Source organism: Marmota marmota, unplaced genomic scaffold (assembly GCF_001458135.2).
Source record: "Marmota marmota marmota unplaced genomic scaffold, marMar, whole genome shotgun sequence".
In the NCBI taxonomy this organism is placed as follows: Eukaryota; Metazoa; Chordata; class Mammalia; order Rodentia; family Sciuridae; genus Marmota; species Marmota marmota.
The window spans coordinates 9,015,539-9,028,616 of NW_025999982.1; the positions used below are offsets into that span (position 1 = coordinate 9,015,539).

At 48.5% G+C, this 13,078-nt stretch overlaps 1 protein-coding gene across 5 annotated transcripts; it reads right to left on the reverse strand.

The window, feature by feature from the left end:
- Positions 1–56: 56 nt before the first annotated feature.
- Positions 57–11,623, reverse strand: Trem1 (triggering receptor expressed on myeloid cells 1). Of its 5 annotated transcripts, XM_048805264.1 has the most exons (7): positions 9,450–11,592; positions 7,734–8,090; positions 6,303–6,498; positions 6,039–6,091; positions 2,025–2,450; positions 1,259–1,574; positions 57–670 (listed from the first exon to the last, which is right to left on the reverse strand). In XM_048805264.1, the coding sequence occupies exons 1-5, from the start codon at positions 9,502–9,504 to the stop codon at positions 2,323–2,325; spliced, it is 789 nt and encodes a 262-aa protein (XP_048661221.1). In that variant the 5' UTR covers positions 9,505–11,592; the 3' UTR covers positions 57–670; positions 1,259–1,574; positions 2,025–2,322. The 5 variants fall into 5 exon arrangements, with proteins under 5 accessions (XP_048661221.1, XP_048661222.1, XP_048661220.1 ...); XM_048805265.1 differs by having other exon boundaries at positions 57–1,574; positions 11,482–11,623; XM_048805263.1 differs by having other exon boundaries at positions 57–1,574.
- Between the last annotated feature and the right edge of the window lie 1,455 nt (positions 11,624–13,078).

The window sequence follows — 13,078 nt, forward strand, 5'->3', positions numbered from 1 at the left end:
ACTCGAGAGTGTCCAGCACGACAGCTTGTCTTCCAATGTAATGTAGTGCACAGAACTTTCCAGGCAAACATCATTTATTGGACTTAAATACAACTTAACCTGTAATTCAATGACTCACACAGCACACCAAGCCATGCAACTGGATGTCATGGTGTTTAACAGACAGCATTATGATTTCTTTGAAACAAACCTGAGAAGCATGAAGAGAACTGTATGCTATGATGCGACAGGTCCGCAGGAGCCCCGGAAGCTGAGCATGTGTCTTATGCTTCCAGATAATGCAATGCAGGTGTTTTAAGGGATGCCATTTGGGCAACACTGCTCCAGTGTGTCCTGCCTCTTCTGGACAGCATCTAATTACAGTGTCTCCCCCCACCCCGACCTGGTTTTTTTTTTTGTCACCTTCATAAACTGGAGCAACATCGAAACTGCGAAAATGCAGGTCCCAGACCAGCCACCTCAGGATGCAAACGCTGTGTCACATAGTCGCTGCATCTGAGCTGCTCAATTCAAGACAGGGAAGGAGATGAGATGCTCAACTTCTGGATAAGTCCTTCTCTCTTCTCTGCAGACTGGCCAGAGCTCCAGGACGAACTGAATTCCACTCACACCCCTTCAAATGGACTCAAAACTGGGGGATCAGAAATCATCTCTGAGGTCAGTGCCATCCCTGGGTAGGTTCAGACAGTGCAATATTCATTAGAAGGGGGTCCTCATGGGATGGAAGGATGCACCTGAGAACTAGGTATTTTTTCCCCCACAGGAGGAGGGGAAAGTCTTGGAGATTATAGGAATATATTTTTCTGGCGTGAGACAGATGCTACGTGGCAAGGTGTGTTCGCTCTTGGAGGCTTTAGGATGAAAATGACCTTGACCATTGCTGAATTGGAAGGACCCTTTTGCTTTAGAACCCAAAGATAGGAGATAGGAAGTCCTGGTATGAGGCTGGGGGACACACGTGGGTGGCCTGCCTACCTATTTCATGGGGCACAGTAGGAGGGTCCCAGAAACAGCATGGGAGCCATCAGGGGAGTTGGGTGCAGACCAAATGGAGGAGGATGGTGAGTGAGAGGTAAGGGGCCCACAGGGACAGCCTCCAGAGCCTCAGTGGTGGGCTACTGTCACCCTGCCATGACTGCCCCTCATGTGATTCAAGGACGAGAGGCAGAACTCCTTGCTCTCCACATGGCTATGGATCCCCTCAGCAAAAGAGTCTGGTTTTCCTTCCTGCCAGTAGGTGGGACTCGCGTGGCCTCACCTTGGTCACATACACCTCCACCTTCATGGGTTAGCTTCAGGGTCCAGAGACAAAGCGCACCCGGCAAGGCGGGTTCCATCCACCCATCGTCCTACACGCCCATCTTGTCTCCTGTGCTTTCCCAGGACGAGCCGTCAGCTTCACTTTCTCATTCCCAGTTACTTAATTCCCACCGTGGCATCTTCTCTTCTCCTTGTTCCATGGGTAGGAATGTTGGGACAATCACGATGAAAGGAGAAACCAGGCATCTGATTCTCCAGAGAGGGAGGCTCGCTCCAGTGGCGGGGGAAGGAGGATGCTTCTAAGTTCTGTCCATGTTGTTGAGAGCCACAGCCGAAGGGGCCCCAGCAAACTTCCAGCTGCCAGCAAACTTCCAGCTGCCGGCTGATGATTGGCTCACAGCGGCCCCAGCAACATCTAGCTGATTGGCTCCTCGGCCCCAGCAACATCTAGCTGATTGGCTCCTCTGCGGTGATGCTCATTGGGCTGTTTCCCTGCCCTTTCAGACCACGGAGCTGCTCATTGGGGGACTTTTTTGGCTCCGCCCACATGACCCAGCCAATCGGCCTCAAGAGCAGGAGGATTGTGGGAGGTGGAGAGAAGCTTGTGGGGGAGAGAGAGGCTTGTGGAAAGCCGGTGGTGGCAGTTGAGGCTCTGAGGGTTTTTCCTGAGAGGCTGTTTTGTTTGGCGTGTGTGGTTCTAAAAATAAAGTTAGTTTCTTTTGACAAGTGGCTTCTGATTGTGCCCAGCCAGACTGCGGCACCATGTGGCCTAAATTGTATAGTCCAGGGTAAGGACACGGGGCAGCAATTTCAGCTGTGCCCACTGAACCTCACAACCCCGCAGGAGAGGGACAGTGGAAAGCACTGGACTCTGTCTTGATTTCACGCCAAGCTGCGGATGGAATGGAGAGCCACATCTTCTCTTCTGAGGGTGATCCGTGTGGACAGGGCCAGGGAGCGGGCAATCCTGGCCTAGGAATCACCTGAGGGCACATTTTCGATTCAGGTCCCTCTCCACTCGGCTTCCAACAACTGCCAGGTGGACATGGATGGAGGTCAGGGTCACTGTCGTGGGTTCCTGGGTCTAGAGTCCAAATGACCTCTGAGTGACAACAAACAGGACAGTGAAGACCAGGCTCTTAATGAGGATTCCACAGGCCACAGGAACGACAATGCTGAACACAGGGAGCCTGCGGGCGAGAGAGAGAGAGAGCACTGCCACCAGCCATGAGGACCCCACACTCAAGGGTTTAGACATTCCTTCATGTTCCCATCTTATCCGCTCAGTTCCTCCCACAGCTTCCCAGACTGTCTGGCCCTATGCAAAGCCCTTCGCTCCATTCCCTAAAACAACCCATTAGAAACATGTTTAGTGAAAGTATAGGGTTCACGCCCAGGTGAGCTTCATCTTGCCTTGGATGCGGCAGAGAGAGAGGGCCCCCGGGCCTGGAAAGCTCAGCTCATCTCTGTCCTCAGCACCGTGGCCTGCTTCCTGGGATGGTTGCCTCCCCTCCCCCCACCTCCACCTCCACCCCCTGCATTTAGCCTCTGTTTCCTTGTTTATAAATCAAGAAGAATCCAATCCTAGAGAAAATCCAATCCCGGATTTGTCTAGATGTTAACAAAATGATTCTACAAGTCCCAAGTAGACATCAGTAAATATCATGAGAAAGAGACCCAGTGAGAGCAGGGACAGGGGCATCCCATCAGCAGATCCGGAAGCAGATGTCAAGGCAAGTCCTCTACCCGCTGAGACACAGGGACAAGGGGAGGAAGAGGCAACAACGGAACAGAGGCCAGAGAACATTGTAATATTATATCAGAATTTAACAGCTAAGGGAATCAGCAGCCCTGTGGGCAAAGCAAGGATTCTTTCATAACTATCTGTTTCATAACAGTGGGAAGAAAGAGTAATCTTTCTTCAATTCCACTCCCCAGCCCTGGATGGAAAATTTAAATAAATTGAAAAACAAAACCACAGAAAAATCACCAGGAAACAGAATTGAGCACATTTAAGGAATAAAACAAAGCAATAATTTTCAAACCAGCACACATTATCCACTCGAAACTTAAAACTGGATGTACAAACTAGCAGACAGAATCACCCCAGCAAGAGGCAAACTGCCCATCTATGCTGACACCCACCCTAGTCTCCACCTTGTCCTGTATCACCTGGGACTGCGTTCCCAAGGATGCTGGTCAAGTTCAGCAACCAGTGGTGCCAGCAGCCAGGCCCTGGGGACAGGGAAGCCAGCGTCTGCCTCGTGGTTGCAACGGTACCCACCAGGATGCCAGCCTCTGCCCTGGTAGAGCCTTCCTGCAGAGAGCCCTGGTTTCTGAGCTTCACTCACCCCACTCCCTCCCTAGGGCTCTGCCTGATACCCTGGAGCTATTTGTTTTCATGCCCAAGGATCCTGGAGGGCACCCACCTCCACTGGACCATCATCTCATGTCTTTCAGAGGCTGCACACAAGTCCCCAGAGCCCTGGGGTGCCTGGGAATTCATGGGCCCCGCTCATTGCTTAGAGCCCCTCTACCCAGTGACTGTGAATGCAGAAATATCAATACTTGAGGTTTCCAGCATAGGGACACCTCTGTGTCACCCAGACCTTCCTTGAAAGACCAAAGCTGTCCCTGTGAAACCTCACTTATTTTCTTCCCTTTGCAGTCCCACTTCCTTAGTGGCTCTGCCAGTGATCACTTCCTAAAACATTTGAACAGGACTGTTTTTCCCACAGCCTGTCCCTCACACAGTAACCCTGGGACAGGATGCTCGGATCCCCCCCTCCAGGGCCTCACCACCCCCAGGTTGGGGCCTCCACTCTTCTGTCACCGGGACTAACCACTCCTTCTTTCTCAAACAGCTGTCAGTGACTTCTGACCAGCAGAACAGTTAATATTAGTTAACAGAGTTAACAGGTAAAAAGAGGTACAGTCTCTTCTAGGAATATGGGCAAAGATGCCCACATTCTCTACCTATTGAGAAGTAAAAGTAGTGAAGACAGAAAAGCGTTAACTCACACTAGATTATTTTATTTAATCCACAAAGCATAAATGAGCACCTGTTATGTACCAGGCACTCAGGCTGTGTGAGTAAAACTACATAAGGAGGAAGATAAATAAGTCATTGCCCACTCTCATAAGAATGGAAACTGAGTAGCTGATCTCCAGCTGACCTACATCCTGTAAGTTAACCAGTTCCAGACTATGGGTAATCCTTTTAATAATGTAGAAATTAAGAAAGTAAGGAAATATGTTACCTAGTACACACACTGCATCATGGGTAATGTGGTAATGATATGTAAAGAGGAAATAAATTTAGTCCCAACATTAAACAGAAAAATCACTGTCTCTACCTTCCTGGAGCAGGAGTCCACATTAATGAAGAAGTGAAGATGGTTACCAGGAATTTTTTTCTCTCCTTGATGCTGAGAATTAAACCCAGGGCCTTGCGCATGCTGAGCACACGCTCTGCCACTGAGTTATGGCCCCAGCTCCAGCAGGAATATTGTTACAACACTAAACCCACGTTGGCAACCTGCGGTGGCACTTATGCATTATGGATCACCTGCAAATTCTGTCCGATCGTTTGGAAGACCATTTATCCATAAGACGTGGATGCAGAATGATACATGTGTTCAAATTCTCTCGTGGAAATTTTGTTTGAATAAATGATTTTCTGATGACAACATCAATGACTAAGAATAGGCAAATGACTAGGTTCTTGATGATTTTTCCAATGGACAGAAAAGTATGTGCCCATTGAAATTCTAATTTGAGGAAGACTACGTAACAACATTGAAGGATAATCGGAGCATGGAAAATGATGCAATGGGTATAATTAGAATTAGCACCATGTGAAATATGAAGCGTGAATGAGGATCAGGTGAGAAGATGGGGGAAAGACATATCATCAGTGGGAATATGGAAGAATATTTCTTTCTCTGTTAATTCAATATTTAATGATAACACGTTCTAAGATAAATCAGCATTTAATAACAACTGTAAAGCAAGGTGTTCATGCCAACTCAGCGGCTCTTTGCTGCTATTGTTTGGATCTGAGGTGTTTTCCAAAGTCCAATGTATTAAAGGCTTGGTCCCCACATTGGCACTATTGGGAAGTCATGGAAACCTTGAGAAATGAGATCTGGTGGAAGGTGTTTAGGTCATTAAGGTCATGCCCTTGAAAGGGAGAGTGGGACCCCCAACCCCTTTCTCTTCCTTTTTTTCTATGTCCTGATCATAAGGTTTTGCCAGGCATTGCCACTGTGATGTACTGCCTCAACCCAGGCCCAAAAGCCATAAGGTCAACCAATCCTGGACTGATACTTCCAAAGCGTTGGGCCAAAATAAACCTTTCCTCTTTATAAACTTATTACCTCAGGTATTTGTTACAGTCACAGAAAGCTGACTAACATACCTACACTTTAGAAATCTCCTGAAAAAATAATTTAAATGTACTAAGACCGGACCCACCTCCAGAAATTTTCATTCCATTGGTCTATGGTAGAATATTTACACCAGTGTTAAAATCAAACAAAGCAAATAAAATCAAACAAAATAAGACAAAGACAAATGCTTTAGACAATCATAACCTAGAGCTGCTATGGAGCTACATGATCCCTTCCAGTTTTTTAGCATGCCTGCTGTACCAACAGGACACTGAAGCCAGAGAGGGTCCTGACCTGCCCAAAATCACACAGTTAGTTTGCCTGACACAAGAAACCAGGGTCCCTAACTCACAATGCTTTTTCCATTGCACTATTAGACTGGATCACCTGGGATTTTCCTCTCCTCGTCACTTCGTTGTCCAAGGCAGGAAGAGGGTGAGCTGAGGAAAATGGCACCCTTGTTCAGAGTTTCCTCCTCACTCTACCACCACCCACTTCCTTCCCTGGGAATTTCCACCCAGACTGAAGCAACTCTTGCCCCACCCTCCCCACCTACCCCCATCCCTCTTCCACCACATCCTCTAAACACATGAACTAGGGAACAAAGGATTTGGTGTCCAAACCAGGAGTCCCAAGGCCTGGAAATCATACCTGATGGCATCTGTGGGGTTGACTGTGGTGTTTGGGGGGATGACAGCTGTTGACATGGGTAGGGATTGGACCACCGTTCTGGAGCTGGTATAGAATGTTCTCAGGGTCTTCGTGGTAGGAAGGGTGGTGGGACGGATGGTAGTAGGAGCCAATTTAGGGGTAGAATTCTTGTCAGAAGTACGCTTAGTTGAAGGATCTGCAAGAAGCACATTGGATGGATGGATAGATGGATGGATGGATGGATGAGTAGGTGGATAGATGGATGAATGGATGGATGAATAGATGGCAAGTAGATGGAGCCACAGAGGGAGATGAAAGTAACCTTTCAAGAAGCAAGGTTTTCCTTTGCCAAAACCAAAAATGTAGTATAAGGTTAGCCTCAGTCAGAGATAGGAAGGAGGAAGAGAGAAATGGAGGAAGCAAGGGAAGAAAGGAGGAAGGAAGGGAGAGGGAGAAAGGAGCTCTCAGGGTATCTGGGTTATTGGAAATGTACGTGCCTGCTCTTCTTTACTTATCTATATGCCCCTCCTTTTTCCAAGAATAATTCCCTTGTTATTCTATCTTATCCCATTCACTCTGCCTCTTATAAGTACATATTACTTTAAAAGTTATCTTGTGGGCTGGGGCTGGGGCTCAGTGGTAGAGCGCTTGCCTAGCATGTGTGAGGCACTGGGTTGGATTCTCAGCACCGCATACAAATAAATAAAAATAAGGATCCATTGACAACTTAAAAGAATAAGTTATCTTGTATTAATCCACTGCATATGTGCCATGTCTTAGGCTTAGAATTCCCCTAGTGCTAGGAACTTCAACCTGTCTGCCTTTCCTCTGTCTTCCTTAGTTCATGTAATATTAGTTGCTGGGGACAGAGAGCCCAACAAGGCACAGGCCCTTTCTCAAGGAGTTTGAAGATTGATAAGGGAGACAGATAAGTAAACCAGTCACTACTCCCCCGTGAGATCATATTGTCCACAGAAGGACCCCGAGTGAGCCTGCAGACATGCTCCCGACAAGTGGGAGTCACCTTGGGCCTACCAAGTCAGGATCTGTATTTGAAAGGAGACCCCCACACAGCTGACACTCCCTGGGAGGCCTGGGGTGCACTGTTTTAAAAGCTTGGGAGGAGGAGAGGGAAGTCACAGGAGGCTTCCCAAGGACATGTCTTCTAAGTGGAGACCTGAGGTAGGGGAGTAAATTCTCCCATATCTACTGCTCACCTTTTATAGCACCCCACTTCCCATAACTGTACCCTAAATTAGGCTCTGCAACCCAAAGGGAATCCATGCTTAGAAGCCTCTGCTTGCTGTGTGTGAAATGCCTGTTGAGGGCCTCACAGAGCAGACAAGGAGCTTCTGGGAGAACGCTGGCTGGCTAGGACTCCTGAGCTCTGCTGGTGACACCACCACATCCATCCACTCCCAGGTCACTCACCCGCAGTCACCACCAGGCGGACAGGATGGAACAGGAGGACAGGCTCTTTGGGAGGAGGATAGTAGACCACACACCGATACAGTCCTGAGTCCTCCACTTGAAGGTTGATCATTCGGACCTGAAACATGGACTCCGCAGGGTCATCTCTGAGAATGTACCTCCCCACCTGGATTTGATTGAGTGTCCCCTGAGATCTTTCTGTGACAGCCAGTGTCTGGGGCTCCTCCCCATTCCTCAACCTCTGCCAAGCCTTCTGGCTGTAGGCATACTTCCTGTTGGAGGGACAGTCCACTGTCAGGGTCTCCCCCTCTTGTAAGACATACTTTTCCTCTTTTGACTGAGCAGCAGCTTGGAGTCCTATAAGCAGAAAAACACAGTTACACAGTTAGTCTCTGTCATGAAGAGTTGGGAAAGAAAAGGAGCCAGTTCGTTTTCTTGTCTAACCACTCATTTTTCAGATGAGGTCCTTGAGGCCTCTGGAGAAGAGGCATCTTGCTTTTTAAGCCACACTGGACACTAATCTCTCCACCACGAAGTGTTGGGTTTTGTTTTTTACAACAAGAGCCACACTGAGCAGAGTCCATGAAAATTCAATTTGATAAATGATCCTTTTGAGAGGAAGTAAGTGCCTGATGGGGGACAGAACAAGGGATGCTGTACAGAGATCATGGTGGCTGAGGCATGGCAGAGAGGGGCATGGGGTGAAGAGAGGCGAGGAAGACATGATACCAGCAGAGAGCCATTCTCCAGGAAGCTTGAGGACTTCAGCTAAGTCAGGGGAAAGAGATAAGTTCAAGAAACCATTGAACAAAGAGGGAGGAGGCTATTCTGAGGACACAGAGGACAAGGGAACCCACGGTTCCCTCCCGCGCTCTGCCTTCCTTGGGTAGCGCAGCTCTCTTAAGTGGCTTACCCATGGGCCCGCCCACGTTCTCAAGCACAGCCCCACCAACTGGCCAATTAAAAGTTCCCCCTTGCCCTGGCCACACTGATTGGTCATCAACTGAGCCAATTAGAATCCTCCCCGAGCGCACGTCATCAGCTGAGCCAATCAGAATCCTCCCCGAGACTGTTGCGGCTATGGGGAGGGGGGACGTTCCTTCTGGCCCGGGCTGAAAATGCGGGCTGTGGAACTTCCGCTGCCGTCTTTCTACCACGTGGAAACGGCTGTCCGAGAATGAGGCCGGAGGCCGAGGGAGCGAGCCAACAGTGTTACCTGTCTTGAGTTTAGCGGTGCTCCAAAACCGCACCCCTAGGCTCCCCCAGTACCCCAGCCGAGAGACCCCTCCTCCTGTTTTAGACAAGGAGACACAGCGTTGTTCCTCCACTGGGGACAAGTCCTCCTCCCTCCCCCCAGGGTCACTGAGCAATGTCCGGAGACACTGCTGTTGTTATAACCAGGGATGGAGGTGGATGCTGCTGGCATCTAATAAGTACAGAAAAGCGACAGTGGCCAAAATATCAGGAGTGCTGAGTTTGAGAACCCCGGGTTTACAGAGACAGTAAGAGTGATTTTTCTGCTCTAGTCCAAGCAGGGCTTGCTGATGGAGGTGCAGAAGATCCTGTCTGTGCTTCCAGGGGGACACTCGGGGCTCTGTGGTTCACTAAGGGACCACAGTGTGTCCACTCAGGCCTGGAGACACCTTGCTCCAGGGAATACCAGGAACAGGTTGGACAGTAATGCCGGGGGCAAACCGTGGGTCAGGCCACCCCTACCTGCAATCACCACCGCTGTTCTCAACACCATGACTGCACTTCCTGGCACTTTCATCCTCCGTGATAGTTCAGGAGTGCCGCGGTGAACAACGCCAAGAGTTGTCCTCTCAGTGAAGTGCTTACCTTCCCTGTTGGCCAGGCCAGGCTCCTGAGGCCCTGCCTATCTCAACCTGACCTTAGGAAGACCCTCCTCAGGGGCTCCTGGGGGTTTGAAGGTGAAGCAGAGCTTGAAGGCCAATTCACTTCTAAGGAAACCTTTCGAAGGTTTTCCCATGCAATGTCTATGCACCCTGGCCAGGAACACCCTCCACAAAAGATGGTGAGAGATATCTTAAACCAAGTTTAGTTCCTCATTTATGGAACTATGGCTGAAAGCCTTCTCTGTGCCAGGCACTGTGCTGGACTTTGTGAAAGACACATCAACTCCAACTTCTGGTTGCCACCAAGGAAGACCTAACTTCCCACATTAATGTTACAGATGGATTTCCACTCTTTTTACAAACTTGACCACCTCTTGCGAAAGAAGACAGAAATATATGCTCAAAAGCAGTCTGTACCCCATCACAAGAAAGGAAACCCTTTCAACACACTAATAAAAAAAATACCAATAATAATAATTACCATCTGCCAAGTATTATATGCTAAATGCATTATCTTACTTAATCTTCATCACTTATAAGGTTGCCACTGTTATTCCTATTTTATGGATAAGGAAACTGAGGGACAGAGAAGCTAAGTGACTTGCCCAAGGTCCCACAGCAATAAGGGATGGAGTCAGAATTCAAACCTAGAGAGTCAGCGCAGTGTGTGCTAAGCCTCTGAGCTACATTGTCCAACACTGTTGTCTGATTGGAGTTACAGCATCCCCACCCAAGGATGAATGGGCATCTAGCTGGGAGGGGCTTTGGGGTGAACCCCTAACCTATCCCTGTAGGGTATAATGAAATATACAGCTCTGTTTTTTTTTCTCTCACAAGTACCCAACCTTCAATCCTCTGCTTCTCCCAGTTGTCCTTCAGAAAAACATAAGTAAAATAAAAGCAAATGCACTGGTTCATGAGAAACCAGTTCCTATTCGCCTCGGTGACAGTCCCAGCTCCAAGGAGATCCAAAGCAAGCACCGCCAGGTAGCTGCCCTTGACCCTGCTCAATAGGTCCCAGAGACAGCCACTCCCTGGGCTTCTATCTCTTCCCAAGGCAAAACTTGTTTTTAAAGTCTTGTCATTTCCCCTGTCTTATTCGGGTTGATTAGGAGGAAGAACCAGCAACGCCCCAAATGCTCTGCAGATTGTAAGAGACCCGTAGGGCTGGGGATGGATCAGCTCTGCTGAGCGTGCACAACAGGGCCCTCCAGCCCCAACACGCAAAAGAAAGTAGGGGTCCTAACCTCCTGGAGAAGGGGCTCCAGGCTGCTTCTGTTCCCACCTGTGTCTTTAGCAGTAGCAGATTTGCTGGTTCACAGTAGGCCCCAGGAAATACTTGTTAAATATATGGTATCTTTTGAGTTAACAGATGTCCACATTAAAAGCACCATGATGGAACACATAAAGTCCAATTTTCTGTATAATTTTAAAAAAGTACTAATTTAAAAAAGAGAAAAATGCTTTTCAAAATCAGACAAAATTATTTCTGATCGTACCCGAGTTAGATTTCCTTTATCATTATTTTCATCTAGGGTTTTTCTGTCTTTGACATCCAAATGCAAAATGCACAGGGAGGCTGGGGACATACCTCAGTGGGAGAGCACAGATGCCTAGCATGCATGAGGACCTGGGCTCGCTTCCCAGGATTGCCCAAAAAAAAAAAAAAAACCAGAAACATCTTTCTTCCCTAATTCCACCCTTCTTTGATGTCTGTGCTCAGACCTGTGCGTCCTCCTGGTCCTGCAGACCTTGGGTAGAGAAGCTCAGACTGCTTTAACTGCTGGTTGGCTTTGTCTTGGGTGGCCGGGTGCTCTGATGCTTCTAAAAGAGAAGGTCTCCTGGGGTCCAAACCAGAGGTCTCACCTGCTCGCACCTCTCCCTTGCCTTACCTGAAAAAAACAGCGTCCACAGTAGCCCCCAAAGCATCATCCTTCAGGGATTCCAGCTCCAACTGCCCCTGTGGGCTCCTGTGTCAGTTATAAGGCACCACCCTGACACAGTGGCTCCGGAAAGTTGCTCAACAGGACATGAGGCCATTCCTGGAAGGTTCCGGGTCAGATGCTTTGTTCCATCACTGTTGACTCTGGTTGCATACGTCAATGAGGAATCCAGAGACCACGGCCCAAGATTCAATTAAGCTTCTTTGAACCTCAATTTCCTCTTCTCTAAGACCCATGGTAATTACCTTCTCAGCCTCACAAAATTTAAGTGAGCTGGGAGCGATGGCACACACCTGTAATTCCAGTGACATGGGAGGCTGAGGCAGGAGGATCAAAAGCTGGAGGCCAATCTCAGCAACTTAATTAAGCCCTGAGTAACTCTTAGCAAGACCCTGCTTCAAAATAAACAATAAAAAGAGATGGGGATAAAATGATAAAGTGCCCCTAGGTTCAATCCCCAGTACCCCCCTGCAAAAAATTGTGAGAATAATTGTGGTCAATTATAATTGCTGCCACGACATCCATTTTAAATACAGTTTTCACTTTCTCAATCCAGCTGCAGGCCTTAGTCACCTCTGACACTGTGTCCAGTTCCTCAAAGCGGTGGATCCAGATATCTGACTCATACAACTTCCTCCTAGTGACCATCTTCCTTGGGACAGCCGAACACAGTCCACTTCACTGGGCCCACTGGACTTGTGCAGATATGTCACTGTTACCACCACTTGATCACAGTGTGACCTCCCAGGACTCAGGCCTGCTTGCTTTAAATGGCAGCAGTTACATTTCCCTGAGTGAGGGGCTGGGGTGTGGCTCAGTAGTAGAGCGCTTGCCTAGCATGTGTGAGGCACTGGGTTCGATCCTCAGCACCACATAAAAATGAAATAAAGATATTGCGTCCACCTCCAACTAAAAAATAAATATTTGTTAAAAAAATCCCTGAGTGAAACCTGCCCAAGACCCCTAAAGGTGTTGGTCCACAAGTTGTGATCTCCCTCCACTCACTGCCTGGCCTGCATGTGGGGGGCCTCTGGGCATGCCCCATACCCACTGGGACCTGTAAGTAAAAAATCTTTATTTCCTTCTGTGTGTCTGCTAATCATTGAGGGGGTGCTCTTCACCTTGAAGGTTCTCAGTCAGAACTATTGGCAGGACGGAGAGTGCTTCTGCCTCTAACATCCACCAGGGGAGGTGGTGCTGTTCACTGTAGTTCAACTGACCCCCCTCTGCTGCCGTCACCTCTGTAGAGTGCCGCTAGGCTGTCCACCCTAAAATGTTAGTGACAATGATAATGCTCTGTCATGTTCCTCACGACTAAAACACTCAGGCTCACTCCAGGGGAACTGGGCTGCACAAAATAACCCCAAAAGAGACAGAGATATCTTTTTCTTTGGGGTCCTGTAACAGCTCCTCAGACCTTAAGGGTCCACAGAAAGAGAGAGAGAGAGAGAAAGAGAGAGCACATGCTGACTCCTTTTATTGAGGAGAAGCCATTCAAATGAGGCCAGGGGTCAAGTTTCAGGGTGCTGAGTCTAGCTTCATGATG

What these genes read in the sequence shown, in the direction of transcription:
- Trem1 (XM_048805264.1), bottom strand. Translation starts at nt 9,504, where the DNA reads ATGAAAGTGCCAGGAAGTGCAGTCATGGTGTTGAGAACAGCGGTGGTG. An exon ending in CCGCCTGGTGGTGACTGCGG is followed by an intron (nt 6,499 to 7,733) that starts GTGAGTGACCTG and finishes TGCTTCTTGCAG; the next exon opens with ATCCTTCAACTAAGCGTACT. An exon ending in AACCCCACAGATGCCATCAG is followed by an intron (nt 6,092 to 6,302) that starts GTATGATTTCCA and finishes CATTTTCCTCAG; the next exon opens with CTCACCCTCTTCCTGCCTTG.